Here is a 13,494-nt window from a genome sequence, read left to right as displayed (position 1 = left end):
TTGGACATGCAGGATCAACATCTCTCCTGACCTTATCAGATAAGGAACAAAAGAGAGGTGGAAGAGGTGTCTGTCCCTCTACAGACACTTCGGAGACTCCTTAATTGAACCTTTAAAGTCCAAGAGATAAAATGGGTCATTACATCTTATCAAAAAAACAAGAATCAGTAACAGAATCTGGTGGAAAAGTTGGATTCTTCCAGTTTTATCATCCAATATAACACGTGTGAAAAATAAAGTTTTTTTTTGTGGGGGTCAGCATTGATGGATATTAGTGAAAAAAAAAATGTGTCTGAGTTTTTACAAAAAAAATTTTTTGCCTAAAATAATTTTTCGAGTTTTACCCATTGCTTAATGGACTTAAAAAAATAAGCCCATAAAAAAAAGTTTACAAATTGCTTTAAAATGCGTCAGAAAAAAAGTACAAAAAGAAGCTTCTGGAAAAAAAAGCTGCAAAAATGCTGTTTACTGAAACCTTTGTTTGTTTTTTTTAATATTTTTCAATGTAGACGTGGATTTTGTTTTCCAGGAGTTTGTGTCCAGTTTGCAAATTTTTTAAAAGTTTTTGCACAAATGTTCTCTAGCCCTCCACACCTTTCCCATGGAGTGATTTTAGGTATGTCTGTAATTTTTGCATAAGTTTTGTGTCATTTTAGCTTTACAGGCAACTTTTTTTCTCTAAAAAGGTGCAAAAAAATAAAAAAATATAGTTATATATTTTCTACAATATTAATTAACCACGTGCACCATTTTTTGAATAATTTGGTGCAAAAATGTCATTGAGTACCACAAGATAAAAAAAAGAAAAGTGACTTACCCAAAAAAAAGCAAATAATGAACTTGGTCCATTATGGATTGAAGATATTTTACATTTTTATTTTGTCAATACCAAACATTTTTCAATTTTGTGTGAACAAGTTCTGACTTTTCTATTTTCTGTTAATTGATTCTACAACTTGAGTCTATGGGCACAGTGATGTCTATTATATACTTTTTTTTTATTTATTGATTTTGATATAAACTTTTTTTTGTATTAGGAAGAGACTTTTTTAATATTTTTAAATATGTAATTTAACTTTTTTATATTTTTTTTCTTGCTCCGCTAAGTACATGACCATGCAATCACGCATGTCAGCTTAATGCTGAAAGGCATCCTATTAGAGCCTAATCTGTATACAAGGATGGCAGACCTAAGGGCCTTCATTACACCTGCGTCTGGCATGACCACTCATTGGCGCAGAACTTTTGCATGATCACTTTTATTTCACAATTCTAATTAGAGATGAACAAATCTGCCAAAATTTTAATTCAGAGAAATCTCTCGTGGTTCACCTAGAAAATTTAATTTGCATCACATTTATTTGATGCAACTGAAATTGGCCTAGTAGCAAACACAAAATTGCCTGTTATGCCCTGAGGTCGCCTGACCGCAAAGAATAATAAATGGATGGGTCAGTAAAGGGTTTAAAAGACAATAAACTATCATAATCTCCTTTCCTTTATTTGTCTCTTCTGACAGTTCTCCAATGGCTTTCTTAGTCCAACTCCACACTCTGGTCTCCTCTTCACCAATGCCTCCAGCGATGGCTTTCTTACACCCACTCTGCACTCTGGTCTCCTCTTCACCAATGCCTCCAGCGATGGCTCTTTTAGACCCACTCCGCACTCTGGTCTCCTCTTCACCAATGCCTCCAGCGATGACTTTCTTAGACTCACTCCGCACTCTGGTCTCTTCTTCGCCAATGCCTCCAATGATGGCTTTCTTAGACCCACTCCGCACTCTGGTCTCCTCTTCACCAATACCACCAGCGATGGCTTTCTTAGACCCACTCCACACTCTCATCTCCACTTCACCAATTCCTCCAGCGATGGCTTTCTTAGACCCACTCCACACTCTGGTCTCTTCTTCACCAATACCGCCAGAGATGGTTTTCTTACACCCTGTCCGCACTCTGGTCTCTTCTTCACCAATACCGCCAGAGATGGCTTTCTTAGACCCACTCCACACTCTGGTCTCTTCTTCACCAATACCGCCAGAGATGGCTTTCTTAGATCCACTCCACACTCTGGTCTCCACTTCACCTATGCCTCCGGCACTGGTTAGGTTTCTATATGTGCCTCCTTACTTGACTACATGGAGCAACAAGAAGCAAAGAGGAGACCAGGGCTCAAATGGGGGAAGTAGGTATGTTAGCAAGCCAGCAAGGTCCAGTCAGGGACTGAGGAGGGAGGTAAGTATGATATTGTTTTATTCTTTTCCATCAGGCCAATATGGAACCAGCAGAATGGTTCTGGCTGTGGACACCTTTTTGCTTAATTCAGAAGACTCGAATATCCAAACATTTGGATTTGGTAGAATCTGTAAATTTTGGAAAATTGTTAACTAATTTAGAATGTATTTGATCAGTGTTATTTGTAATTTGTTTCGGACCATTGTACACACAGGACATATTTATTTTACTCACTTATATAGCACCATTAATTCCACAGCACTTTACAGACATTATCAGCACTGTCCCCATCGAGGTTCACAATCTAAATTCCCTATCAGTATGTCTTTTAAGTGTGGGAGGAAACTGGAGAACCCGGAGGAAACCCACGCAAACATGGGGAGAACATACAAACTCCTTGCAGATGTTGTCCTTGGTGGGATTTGAACCCAGGACTCCAGCGCAGCAAGGCTGCAGTGCTAACCACTGAGCCAATGTGCTGCCCTCAATAATATCTAATAGGTTATTTGTGAATTATCCCATAGAAAATTAGCACATAGTGGCCGGTGATTGCTCCAAAGTCACTTCCAAATTATGGTCGATTTTTGTGTCGGGGCTACACCCTCCAGGGGTTGTTAGATACTTTAGTCCGACTAGTCTGCCTTTGACGTGTTTTTCATTGGTTCGGGAATATATTTTACAAACAAATGCAATCCATTTTAGGAAGGTTTCCTTCTACAGATTTTAATTTTAGCTTTTACACTGCACCAAGGACTTCAATCACTAACTGTAAACTTTGTTTCAGTTTTTTAAGCACTTTTTTGGCATTTCCATAATTCATCCAATAAATTTTATACTCTGTAAAGTAAGCGAAAAAAACCATAGGGCACAAAATAAAATAGTAGTTTTATGAAGTTATAAAAAAAAGTCAAAGCCCCTTACCCCCATAAACATACATATAAAACAAATAAAAAAAATTCTTCATGTGTATTAGAGTCTTTATTCTGGTGTTCTATGGACAGTCCGATAGAGAAATAAGTTTTTCCATTCTTCATGATGTTTACCAAGAAATCTAAACAGGCTCAGTTAAGGAACAGATTGTTATCTCCTTCCCTCCTTCACTGTCCTTCTGACCATTAGTGAGGTGGTTGCAGTGTAAGGAGGAGTCGGAGTCTTGTATAAATAGGATGGAGTTTGGAGCTCATGACATTCCCTGACTCCATCTCCAGTCACCATGAGCTTCATCCTTGGTTTGATCCTCTTGTGCGCAGGAGCCTCTTATGTAGCTGCCGGTAAGACCTTCTTCTCCTTCTACCACTTCTCTATGTCAATGTCTGACACCCATAGATGTAGAAGGGCATTGACCTTTTATATGAAATGTGCATTAATGATAATTCTTAAAAACATATGATTATTTAATGTATATTTTATTCAATTTAGACCATTATGGCATATATATGGCATAATAGAGAAAGGGCTTTTTTGTGGGGATAATGCGCCATCTAGAATTGGCAGGAACCATATACAGGCTTATATATATTCAGTTGGGCTAATAAAGAGCTAAAGAATATACAGCACCATACAGGTAGGACCCTTTGGTGGTGGCTTTCCCCAGCTAGTTATTAGGCGGCTGTAGATTGCTCCTTTGGATCTTGGTAGCCTGTAATGTCCAGAAAATTCCTATATGTAGAAGCTTGGAGATTCCTATTGATCTAGATTGCCCACATCCCCCACAAAAAGGTCCCAAAGATCCTGTTGATGTCAACAGTTTGCATCTGCCACTTGTAGGTTCTTATCCATGGTACGGACGGTTTCACACGTTCATGAAACACTGACCGTGTTCGGTTCAGAAGATCCTGCCTGACAACCTGAGCTAAATGCTTAGTAGGCATATATGAGGCACTTATCTCCGTTCACGAAGCTTGGTGGTCTGCCAAGTGGTTAATCCAGGTCAATACAGTGGTTGGTCCAGTGGTTATTCCAGTGGGTGACCTAGTAGTCAGTCCGGTGGTCGGCCCAGTGGTCAGTCGAGATCTTCCGATCAGAGCACAGTCCATGTTTTACGAACTTGGGAAACCATCTTAACATATTGTGGTGGCTGTAAACTGATGAGATCCATCCATTAATATAATATGGACTGATGATAAATTAATTACCTAGTTAGTGTATTTTTCTTGAATTTAATTGCTTTTTTTGCTAGTCTTAACAAATTGATATTGTCCTCATTTCTTACATCTATCATAATTACATGTCAATCACTGTCCTTATTATTTAGTCCCTGAGGGTTAATATTGTAGGCTGTGGCTGGAGCCCATTGGGGAAAAAGAGGTTCTGAGTAAATAGTCAAGAAATTAGAAGATGAGTCGTAGCTTGGACATCCTAGACCGTGTTCCAAATACTAGTCTAAACGATGACACGAGTTCACAGTACAGGAGAGTAAAAATACAAAATAGTTGAACTTTTTGTGATCTTTTTTTTGTCTCTAGATTTTCAGTGCACTCAAATACCTGGAAATCTGAAACAGATCGATGCTGGTGCTGGACAAGTTTATGGTGTAAATGGTGATGGAAACGTCTTCTTGGTGACTAGTAGCTTGCAACAAGTTCCTGGGCAGCTCATCCATGTGTCGGTGGGACCTGCTGGAGTCTGGGGTGTGAATAATGCCAGTGTGGTCTTCAAACTTCAAAACAATCAGTGGAAGTCTGTAACAGGTCAGATGGATTTACATTACATTGTCAAGATGTCTATGTGTCTAGTGGCAATGCATCCTAGATAGGTGTCTACCGAATGCTTAATCTGTAGTAAAACCCAGTGTCAAGGAGAAAAGAAGCATTACACAATGTCGATTGGGTTGGGTGTGTAATGTTGGACAGAATAGTTTTACAGAGCGAGAGAAACTTTTTGTATCCACTTTTCACCATCGCCAAGAGATTGGGGTTCTGAACAGAGGACCCCCTCTAATGCCACAACATTTCTTAATAAAGTCTTATGACATTGGGTTTTCTCAACAGGACAAGGGTTTTTGGTCATTGGGTCTAATTAGTGCATAGTAACATAGCGTGACAACGCTTGAGGAACGATTTACAAGGGAAACCATAGTTGTCTTGCATCCTGTATGTAACAAGTGTTCTTTCCGTTGTTGATATCTACAGGACTCTTGAAGCAGGTGGACGCCGGTGGTAATGTGTTCCTGGTTGGAGTGAACACTGACAACAGCGTTTTTTGCTTGAAGCAGAGTTGTGTAACTTCAAAGGCTTCATTGGTGTCATTTAGCCCTGTGGATGGCAAACTGAAATATTACAGCTGCGGATCTGCCGGTTGCTGGGGTGTTAACGGCAACAACTATATCTTTTACCGTCAAAATGTGAGCCCCGATGCGTGTGTAGGAAGTCAATGGCAGCAGGTTGATGGCAGACTTCTCATGTTGGAGGTCAGCACAGATGGATTCGTCTATGGTGTCAACGAGGCTGGAAATGCTTTCAGAAGGTGAGGGCTTGACTCCCTTACTCTACTGAGCCAATACAATTTGGATCCCCTCCCCCCATTACTATTCTTCTTTCTTTGAGTAGTACAGATATCCATTAAAATTGATAGATACCCACCAATGTCACCGAGAACCATATGATGTTTCCGTGTGGAGCATTCTAGTTTCTTGGCACAACCCCATTTTTTGTTATAAACTTTTACACCTCTTTGAACATAACAGAGGCCAAAACAGTATAAGAGAAAACAAGAGCTTGCAAGGGTCTTCCCACTTGTGTCCCATTCATAGAGACATGAAACTTCTGGCCTCCCAAAGTTCAGCTCTCCATTGATAATAGGAATGGCTGGGAGTCCCATGTCCCCAGTACAAAGACGGAGAGGACCATAAAGTTGTCAATTGGTCTCACAAATATGTTTTATCCTAGGGGAGCTCCGTAGAATTCATCCATGTTATTGACGTGAAACCCTTTAGAATATTTCGCTTTCATGTACATATTGAACTGTGTTGCTCCTTATCTGTATCACTGATAATCCTCTTTTTTTTCTAGGGATGGTATCTCTGCCAGCAACCCAATTGGCACAGTGTGGACTCTTCTAGATTTCTGCGCAACGTTCAAGCATATCACTTACGATTCTGGGGTCCTTTGGCTTCTGTCTCGAGCTGGAGACATTTATAGGTGCTATAATCAAAACTAAAACCATCACGATGAAACAAAAAGTGAAAAGCATCCAGTCACTGATCTGATGATCTTGCGCATCATGTGCCTGCTTACTAGTCAACACAGGGCTCTAGTGATATTGGAATTTGGAGGAAATGCAATGTTTTCGGGGAGACATTTTTTTTTAACAAATGGAAATCTTTGTTGAAATATCTTTTCAGTAAAAATAAATAATATTTTCTCTGTTTTTTACGCTTGTACAGCAAATAAAAGATAATTTTTAATTAATGATTGCTTTTTTATTTATCACTTTTCTCATAGATCTAGAAAAACCCTTTAAAGGGAAGGTGACGCAATTTTTATTTTTGTATTAATAATTATTGATTACAAAATCAATTATTTTTAATATAAAATTAAATGTGTTTTTTTTTACAGTTTCTTATTTTTTTCTTCAGCCACTGGGTGTAGCCATTTTCATTTGCTGGTAAGTAAGTGTCTGAGCTCGACACTTACTTGCATCAGATTTTGGAGTGAAATTGCAGCATGCTGCAATTTTTTTTCTCATGCCAAATAGAGCTGAGAAAAAATCTGCAGATCTGCACTGCTTCATTGAATAACATTGGTCCAAGTGCAATCCAATTTTTTATCGGATTACACTCTTCCGATTTATACGCCAATGTAAGCGAGCGCTGAGAGCAGTAATGACTGGAGGCAACAGCCGCAGTCAGAAATTCCAAGCAGTGATTTACTGACTGTGATCCCGGAGCTCCCAGTTGTCTGGTCTGTGCAAGCTCAAGTTTTAACATTTTACTAAATTATCTGGCCTTGTGGTGTGAGACATAGTCAGACACATCCTATTTAATATATGAAGGAGGGACTGTGAAAAAATTTGGAGTGATGACCGCATGATGACCCTGTAAAAATTTGGTGTGATGGCAGCATGATGACCCTCTAAAAATTGGGAGAGAGTGCCGCATGATGACCCTCTAAAGATTTTGAGTGAGGACCGCCTGATAACCCTCTAAACATTTTGAGTGAGGGCAGCCTGATGACCCTCTAAAGATTTTGAGTGAGGGACACATGATGTCCCTCTAAAAATTTGAAAACAGTGATGCATGAAGACCCTCTAAAAAACTGGAGAGAGTGACGCATGTGTGACACCCCAGGGGTCTGGTTGCCACAGTGATAGAGATATTACGTCTGAGAGCAGGTGGGAGGTCTCTTGGTCAGGGATCCTATGCATGCCACACCTCCTGCCCAGTCCTGGGAGGGGAAGAACTTCCCCTATATAAACCTAGGGCTGAGGCAGGGTTAGTGAGTAGAGAAGAAGTAGAGAAGAGAAGCAGCATAGGAAGAAACTACAGGAGCTCTGTAGGAGCAGTGCAACAAGGAGTCAGGGGCTGGCAGCTGCAGAGCTCGCCCTGACTGAGAAGATTTCTCACCGGACCCGGAGTCCGAGGCTGTGGGGACTAACTCCTATCCAGCAGCAGAAACCGACCGGCAGGGGATTGCAGGTCCTCTGGCCCAGAAACCCGAAGGCACGGTCACACGCGTGGGACCAGCACCGCCGTCGGGGAGCGGAAGCTACTAGAAGGCCCCGAGTCACCGGCCATACGGGTGAGCACCACACGGTACACTCAGGGACGTGGGCTACTTATACCCGCCTCTAGCAAGGTAGCCAGAAGAGTACAGTCAGTTTGGGAGGCCTACAACTCGGCCTGGCCAGGGGAGATCCCATCTGCTCAAGGACTGACCAGGCCCCAATCGCTAGCCAGTACTCCGGGAGGGTCTATCTTTGTCACCAGTAAAGACCCTGAACTACACCGTACCGTCTCCGAGTGGTTCCTGCTACCCCCATCGTCCACGTCGGCTGCCCTGAGGCCATACCCCTCCCGTTGGGGGTTATACTATCACGCTGCACAATCCTACCACCGGCCTCAGCGGTCTGCCCTGCAGCAGCAGCTCCTTAGCTGTACTCAACGGGTGGCGTAGTCGTCCAACATCTACCGCTGATACAGCGCCACTTAGTCTGACTCCCTGGGCACGGACCGGATCACCGCCACGAGACTACAACCCTCAAGAGATCCGGCTCCGGGTAAGCTCCTGCGTGCGCAACGCTGTGCGACACAGGCCCAGGGGTGCGTCAACTTTTGGCGTAGTCGGCAGGATCTCGTGCCCGCAACCACCGGGTACTGCGTGCCTGAAAAAGACTGTTCAAACTTACCTGTGGTGAAGATTCCCGCCATCCGGCGCCATCTCCCGCTTCCTTCCCGCCATCGGTGGAGTTTTCCCGCCATCCGGCGCCATCTTCAGCCTTCTTCCCGCCATACGTGGAGTTTTCCCGCCATTGGACGCCATCTTGAGGACGCCGCGCGGGAAGAAGAGGGGCGTGGACTCCGAAAGCGCGCGAGAACTGAAGCCCCGCCTCACGTCCGGACGTTGCGTAAGGTCCTGGAAGGAGCCCAGCAGACGCCGACGTCACAGGAGCGCGACGGAAGGTCCTCAACCCTGACGATCCACTGCGGAGCCGCGGCCTACGGAAGAGGATCATCGCAAGGTAGGCCACGGTCCACTAGGGGGGAGAAGGATGTCGGATACGGAGGAGAGCTTCACCGCTTCAACCCCCGCCAGCGCCACCGCTGTGGCGGTCATGCTTTTCACCATGCCCTATATCCCGGGGGCAGCCTGGCTACCCCAGTACTCGGGGGAGTCACATACCCTGCATGACTTTAGAGAAAAGCTGGATAGCCTCTTCCAGGTGTACCCCCTCACAGAGGAGCAAAAAGTGAGCATCCTGGTGGCCCAATTAACCGGGGCAGCCCAAAGGGAGGTAAAGTCCTGGCCACCTGGGGGGAGGACTGTCGCAGGGATACTAACCCGGCTGAGGGACACCTTTGATACCCGCACCTCAGCCGAGATCAAGCTTAGATTCTACGGGTGCAAACAGCGGGCACATGAGAATATAAGGGACTATGCCCTAAACCTACAAGAGGCCCTAAGAGCCATTAAGCAGACCGACCCTGACGGCGTGGGAGACGAGGACAGGCTGTTGACTGAACAATTTATAGAGGGTTTATATTGCAATGCCCACCGAACCCAGTTGCGGGCAATGGCCTTACAGGACCCTCATCTGGGATTTGCACAGTTCAAGGACAGAGCCATCCGGGTGCTTCGAGAACCGGCACCAGGTGGCGTTGTGACCCACAGACGCCCCACTACCACTTACCACCAGGAGGCGGCGCGCTTGTCGGCAGGGCCTGTGGGAGCTGATGCGCAGGCTTTGAACAATGACCCGGCTCCAGACCTGCACCATCAGGTCCAAGAGCTAGCTAAAAGCGTTGCTGCGCTAACCCGAACTGTGCAGTCTTTACAGGTTTCCACTCCAGGGAAGATCCAGCTGGCATCCGGACCGGAGGACATCCCGTGGCGTCGACCAAGGAGGACCCCACCGGCCAGAGGAAGACCCAGCGACCGATACAACGAGGACGGACGACCCATCTGCCGCCGCTGCAATCAACCCGGACATATGGTAAGGTACTGTCCTTTAAACTGGCACAACCTGGGGTAGAGGGCCAACCCCCAGGAAAAAGATCACCAGGCCCATCGAACTGGCGCGACAAATATGTGGGAGGACGTCCAGTCTTACCCGTGGTACTGGATGGCATTCCTATGAGTGCCCTGCTGGACACCGGGTCACAGGTCACCACCATCCCGTACGTGCTCTTCAAGCAGTACTGGAATGACTCGGATATCACCCGCTACCCTGACGACGACTTGAGTATCATCGCCAGCAATGGTCAGCCCGTGCCACAGATTGGATTTAAAGAGGTGACCATTAAAATCGGTAGAGTCGAATTGGCAGCACAGGGACTGATCATTGTAGACATTGACAAACACGAGAGTCACCCAAAGATAACTCTAGGAACTAATGTAATTGAAAATTGTCTTGCAGAGGTGATTTTCCTTTTAGAGCAGGTTGCCAAGAACGCCAGCTCCGGCCAGCAGCGAGTGCTCCAGAAAGAGATCCGGGTACTGATGCCACGGCAACAGCTAGAACTCTCCGGTGGTGAGATTGGTAGCGTGCGAATGTGTGACCCTTTCCCTATTGCCATGCCCCCGAAAAGTGAAATGATGATTTGGTGCCGGGCAGCTATTGGTCTGAGAGGTAGAGATTACCAGGCAATGGTAGAACCAGTTTACTCAAACAGTAGGCCCACCATTTTGACAGCACGGGGGGTGGTCAATGTACGCCATGGGAGGGTGCCCGTTCGCATAATAAATATCGGGAAGAGGGAAGTGTACCTGCCCCGGTATGCCACGCTAGCCAAATTGTATACCATCAATCAAGATTCCATACAGTCCGTAGAACCCTTGCCTCCATCTTCCCCGGAGGAAGGTAACGGCTCTAAGAAAACGATGGAGGACTGGTGTCAGCAACTACATTTGGGTACTGACTCCACTCCCTCACACCAGAAACAGGGAGTCTATCGGGTGGTTCAAGAGTACGAGAGAGTGTTTAGTAAACACCCGTTAGACTTCGGGCGAGTCAAGGGGGTAGAACACCACATCCCCACGGGAGACCATCCTCCCATAAAAGAGAGGTATCGACCCGTACCCCCTGCACACTACCAACACGCCAAGGGGATGCTTAGAGACATGAAGGAGGCTGGGGTGATCAGGGATAGCTGTAGCCCCTGGGCAGCTCCACTAGTCTTAGTCAAAAAGAAAGACAACACCATGAGGATGTGTGTAGATTACCGGAAAATCAACCGTATCACACACAAGGATGCGTACCCCTTACCAAGGATAGAGGAGTCTTTGGCTGCTTTAAGATCTGCTAACTTCTTCTCTACCTTGGATCTCACTAGTGGGTACTGGCAGGTTCCTGTAGCAGAGGCGGACCGGGAGAAGACCGCATTCACCACCCCGATGGGACTTAGCGAGTTTACCTGCATGCCGTTCGGACTCTGCAACGCACCAGGAACCTTCCAACGATTAATGGAGTGCTGTCTGGGCCACAGAAACTTCGAGACGGTCTTGTTGTACCTGGACGATGTCATCGTATATTCCAAGACGTATGAGGACCACCTGAAACACCTGGCGGAAGTGTTCGAAGCTCTGGCAAGCTACGGCCTAAAGGTGAAACCCTCCAAGTGTCACCTCCTGAAACCAAAGGTGCAGTACCTGGGACACGTGGTGAGCGCTGACGGAGTGGCTCCCGTCCCTGATAAGATCACCGCAATTAAGGAATGGCCAAGTCCCTCCAGTGTAAAAGAAGTGCGGCAGTTCCTCGGGTTGGTAGGCTATTACCGCAGATTCATCCCCGGTTTCACCAAAAAGGCAGCTCCTATGCAGGACCTCCTGATAGGCCAGTCCCGGAAGGCCAAGAACCAGAAGCCACCCTTCAGATGGGAGAAGTTAGAAGAAGAGTCCTTCCGCCAGCTGAAGATGGCCCTCACGGGGGATGAAATCCTGGCGTACCCTGATTACAGCCAGCCCTTTATCCTCTACACCGACGCAAGTAACATCGGGCTAGGAGCCGTGCTGTCCCAGATCCAGCAGGGGAAAGAACGAGTAATCGCTTACGCCAGCCGAAAACTGTGACCCACCGAGAGAAACCCTGAGAATTACAGCTCATTTAAGCTAGAGTTCCTGGCAGTGGTGTGGGCAGTCACCGAACGCTTTAAGCACTACCTCGCTTCTTCCCGGTTCATCGTGTACACGGATAACAACCCGTTGACACACCTGGACACGGCAAGACTCGGTGCCCTAGAGCAGAGATGGATGGCCCGTCTGTCCAACTACGAGTTCACAATCAAATACCGGGCAGGACGCTCCAATACCAACGCGGACGCCCTGTCCAGGATGCCAAACCTACCGGACGTAGGAGAAGATCCAGAGGGACTGGAAGAAGTTGAACTCCCCGCGTTCCACCGTCATGGGACTATCCAGTATTCCCATCGGGTAAAGAGTAAGCAAGCCGCTACGTTTAACCCCTTGCCTCACTACAACTGGGAGGAAACGCAAGACAGTGACCCTGCCGTCCGACTGGTGAAGGAGATGCTGACTCGGCCAGAGGCTCACCTTGACCCAGACGCTCCGGAGGAAGCCAAGCAACTATGGGCTGAGAAGAGTCGACTGTTCCTTTACAAGGGGAAGTTGTGCCGCAGAATGGTTAACTCCCGGACGCATGAACTAATCTGGCAAGTAGTGGTGCCACGAAGAGACGCAGCCATGGTGATGGAGGCATACCACGACGGGGCTGGACACTTCGGATGGAAGAAGCTGGAGTTCCTGCTGCGCGAGCGGTTCCACTGGGTAGGCATGAGGGGAACCATCGAGAGGTGGTGCAGAGACTGTGGCCCGTGCAACCTAAGAAGGAAGGACCGTGCCATCCAGAAGACTCCCCTGCAGTCCATCGTCACCCGGCAGCCGTTGGAACTGGTAGCCTTGGATCATGTAAAACTGACCCCAAGCAGAAGTGGCTACGTCTACGCACTAACCATCGTGGATCATTACTCCCGGTTCTTGGTTGTCGTCCCCGTCAAGGACTTAACAGCTCGAACAGCAGCTAGAGCCTTCCAGCAGCATTTCTGCCGTCCACACGGGTACCCGGACCAAGTGTTGACAGACCAGGGACCTGCCTTTGAAGCGGAGGTCTTCCAAGAATTCTGCACTCTGTATGGCTGCCGGAAGATAAGGACAACACCCTATCATCCGCAAACTAATGGACTTTGTGAGAAAATGAACCAGGTGGTAATGGATCTTCTGAAAACGTTGCCCCTGGAAGAACGCAGTCTGTGGCCTGAGAAGCTGCCCGATCTGGTGGACCTATACAACCACATCCCGGTAGGTTCCACCAACTGTACCCCGGCTTACCTAATGAGGGCGAGACCTGGTAAGTTACCTGTTGACCTGGAAATGGGAGTCCTGACACCCGAGGACACTTCACCAGAAGCAGACTGGGACACAGAGAGGCAGCAGCAGTACCGGAGAGTACAGGAGAGTGTGGAGCGAAGTCTCTGTCAGGCTAGGGAAAGACAAGAGAAAACTTACAACCAGTATGCTCCCGCTGTTCCCCTCGTACCCGGAGAGCAGGTCTTGAAGAGAAAAAGACGGCTCCACAAGTTGGACGACCAGTG

At 46.7% G+C, this 13,494-nt stretch overlaps 2 protein-coding genes across 2 annotated transcripts in view; both read left to right on the top strand.

The window, feature by feature from the left end:
- The window catches only part of LOC141171696 (fish-egg lectin-like), a 55,466-nt gene extending 53,362 nt beyond the window's left edge, over window positions 1–2,104 (top strand). The window contains exon 5 of the mRNA XM_073655350.1: window positions 1,520–2,104. Within this exon, the coding sequence (XP_073511451.1) occupies window positions 1,520–2,104 (585 nt within the window). The remainder of the gene's footprint in view (window positions 1–1,519) is intronic.
- Window positions 2,105–3,444: 1,340 nt separating this feature from the next.
- Window positions 3,445–6,389, top strand: LOC141171695 (fish-egg lectin-like). The gene is made up of 4 exons (XM_073655349.1): window positions 3,445–3,502; window positions 4,697–4,921; window positions 5,363–5,696; window positions 6,242–6,389. Exons 1-4 carry the CDS (start codon window positions 3,445–3,447, stop codon window positions 6,387–6,389), a joined length of 765 nt encoding a protein of 254 aa, XP_073511450.1.
- Window positions 6,390–13,494: the final 7,105 nt, after the last annotated feature.

This window comes from Phyllobates terribilis, unplaced genomic scaffold (assembly GCF_046119375.1).
Source record: "Phyllobates terribilis strain yellow unplaced genomic scaffold, ASM4611937v1 Scaffold_12__6_contigs__length_324123572, whole genome shotgun sequence".
NCBI lineage: Eukaryota > Metazoa > Chordata > Amphibia > Anura > Dendrobatidae > Phyllobates > Phyllobates terribilis.
This window is presented reverse-complemented; position numbering and strand designations above follow the sequence as displayed.

Excerpts from the sequence above, each read along its gene's own strand:
- LOC141171695 (XM_073655349.1), top strand. The coding sequence starts at position 3,445 with ATGAGCTTCATCCTTGGTTTGATCCTCTTGTGCGCAGGAGCCTCTTAT. Across the intron at positions 4,922-5,362 it reads TCAGTGGAAGTCTGTAACAG|GACTCTTGAAGCAGGTGGAC; the intron begins GTCAGATGGATT and ends TGATATCTACAG. Across the intron at positions 5,697-6,241 it reads GCTGGAAATGCTTTCAGAAG|GGATGGTATCTCTGCCAGCA; the intron begins GTGAGGGCTTGA and ends TTTTTTTTCTAG.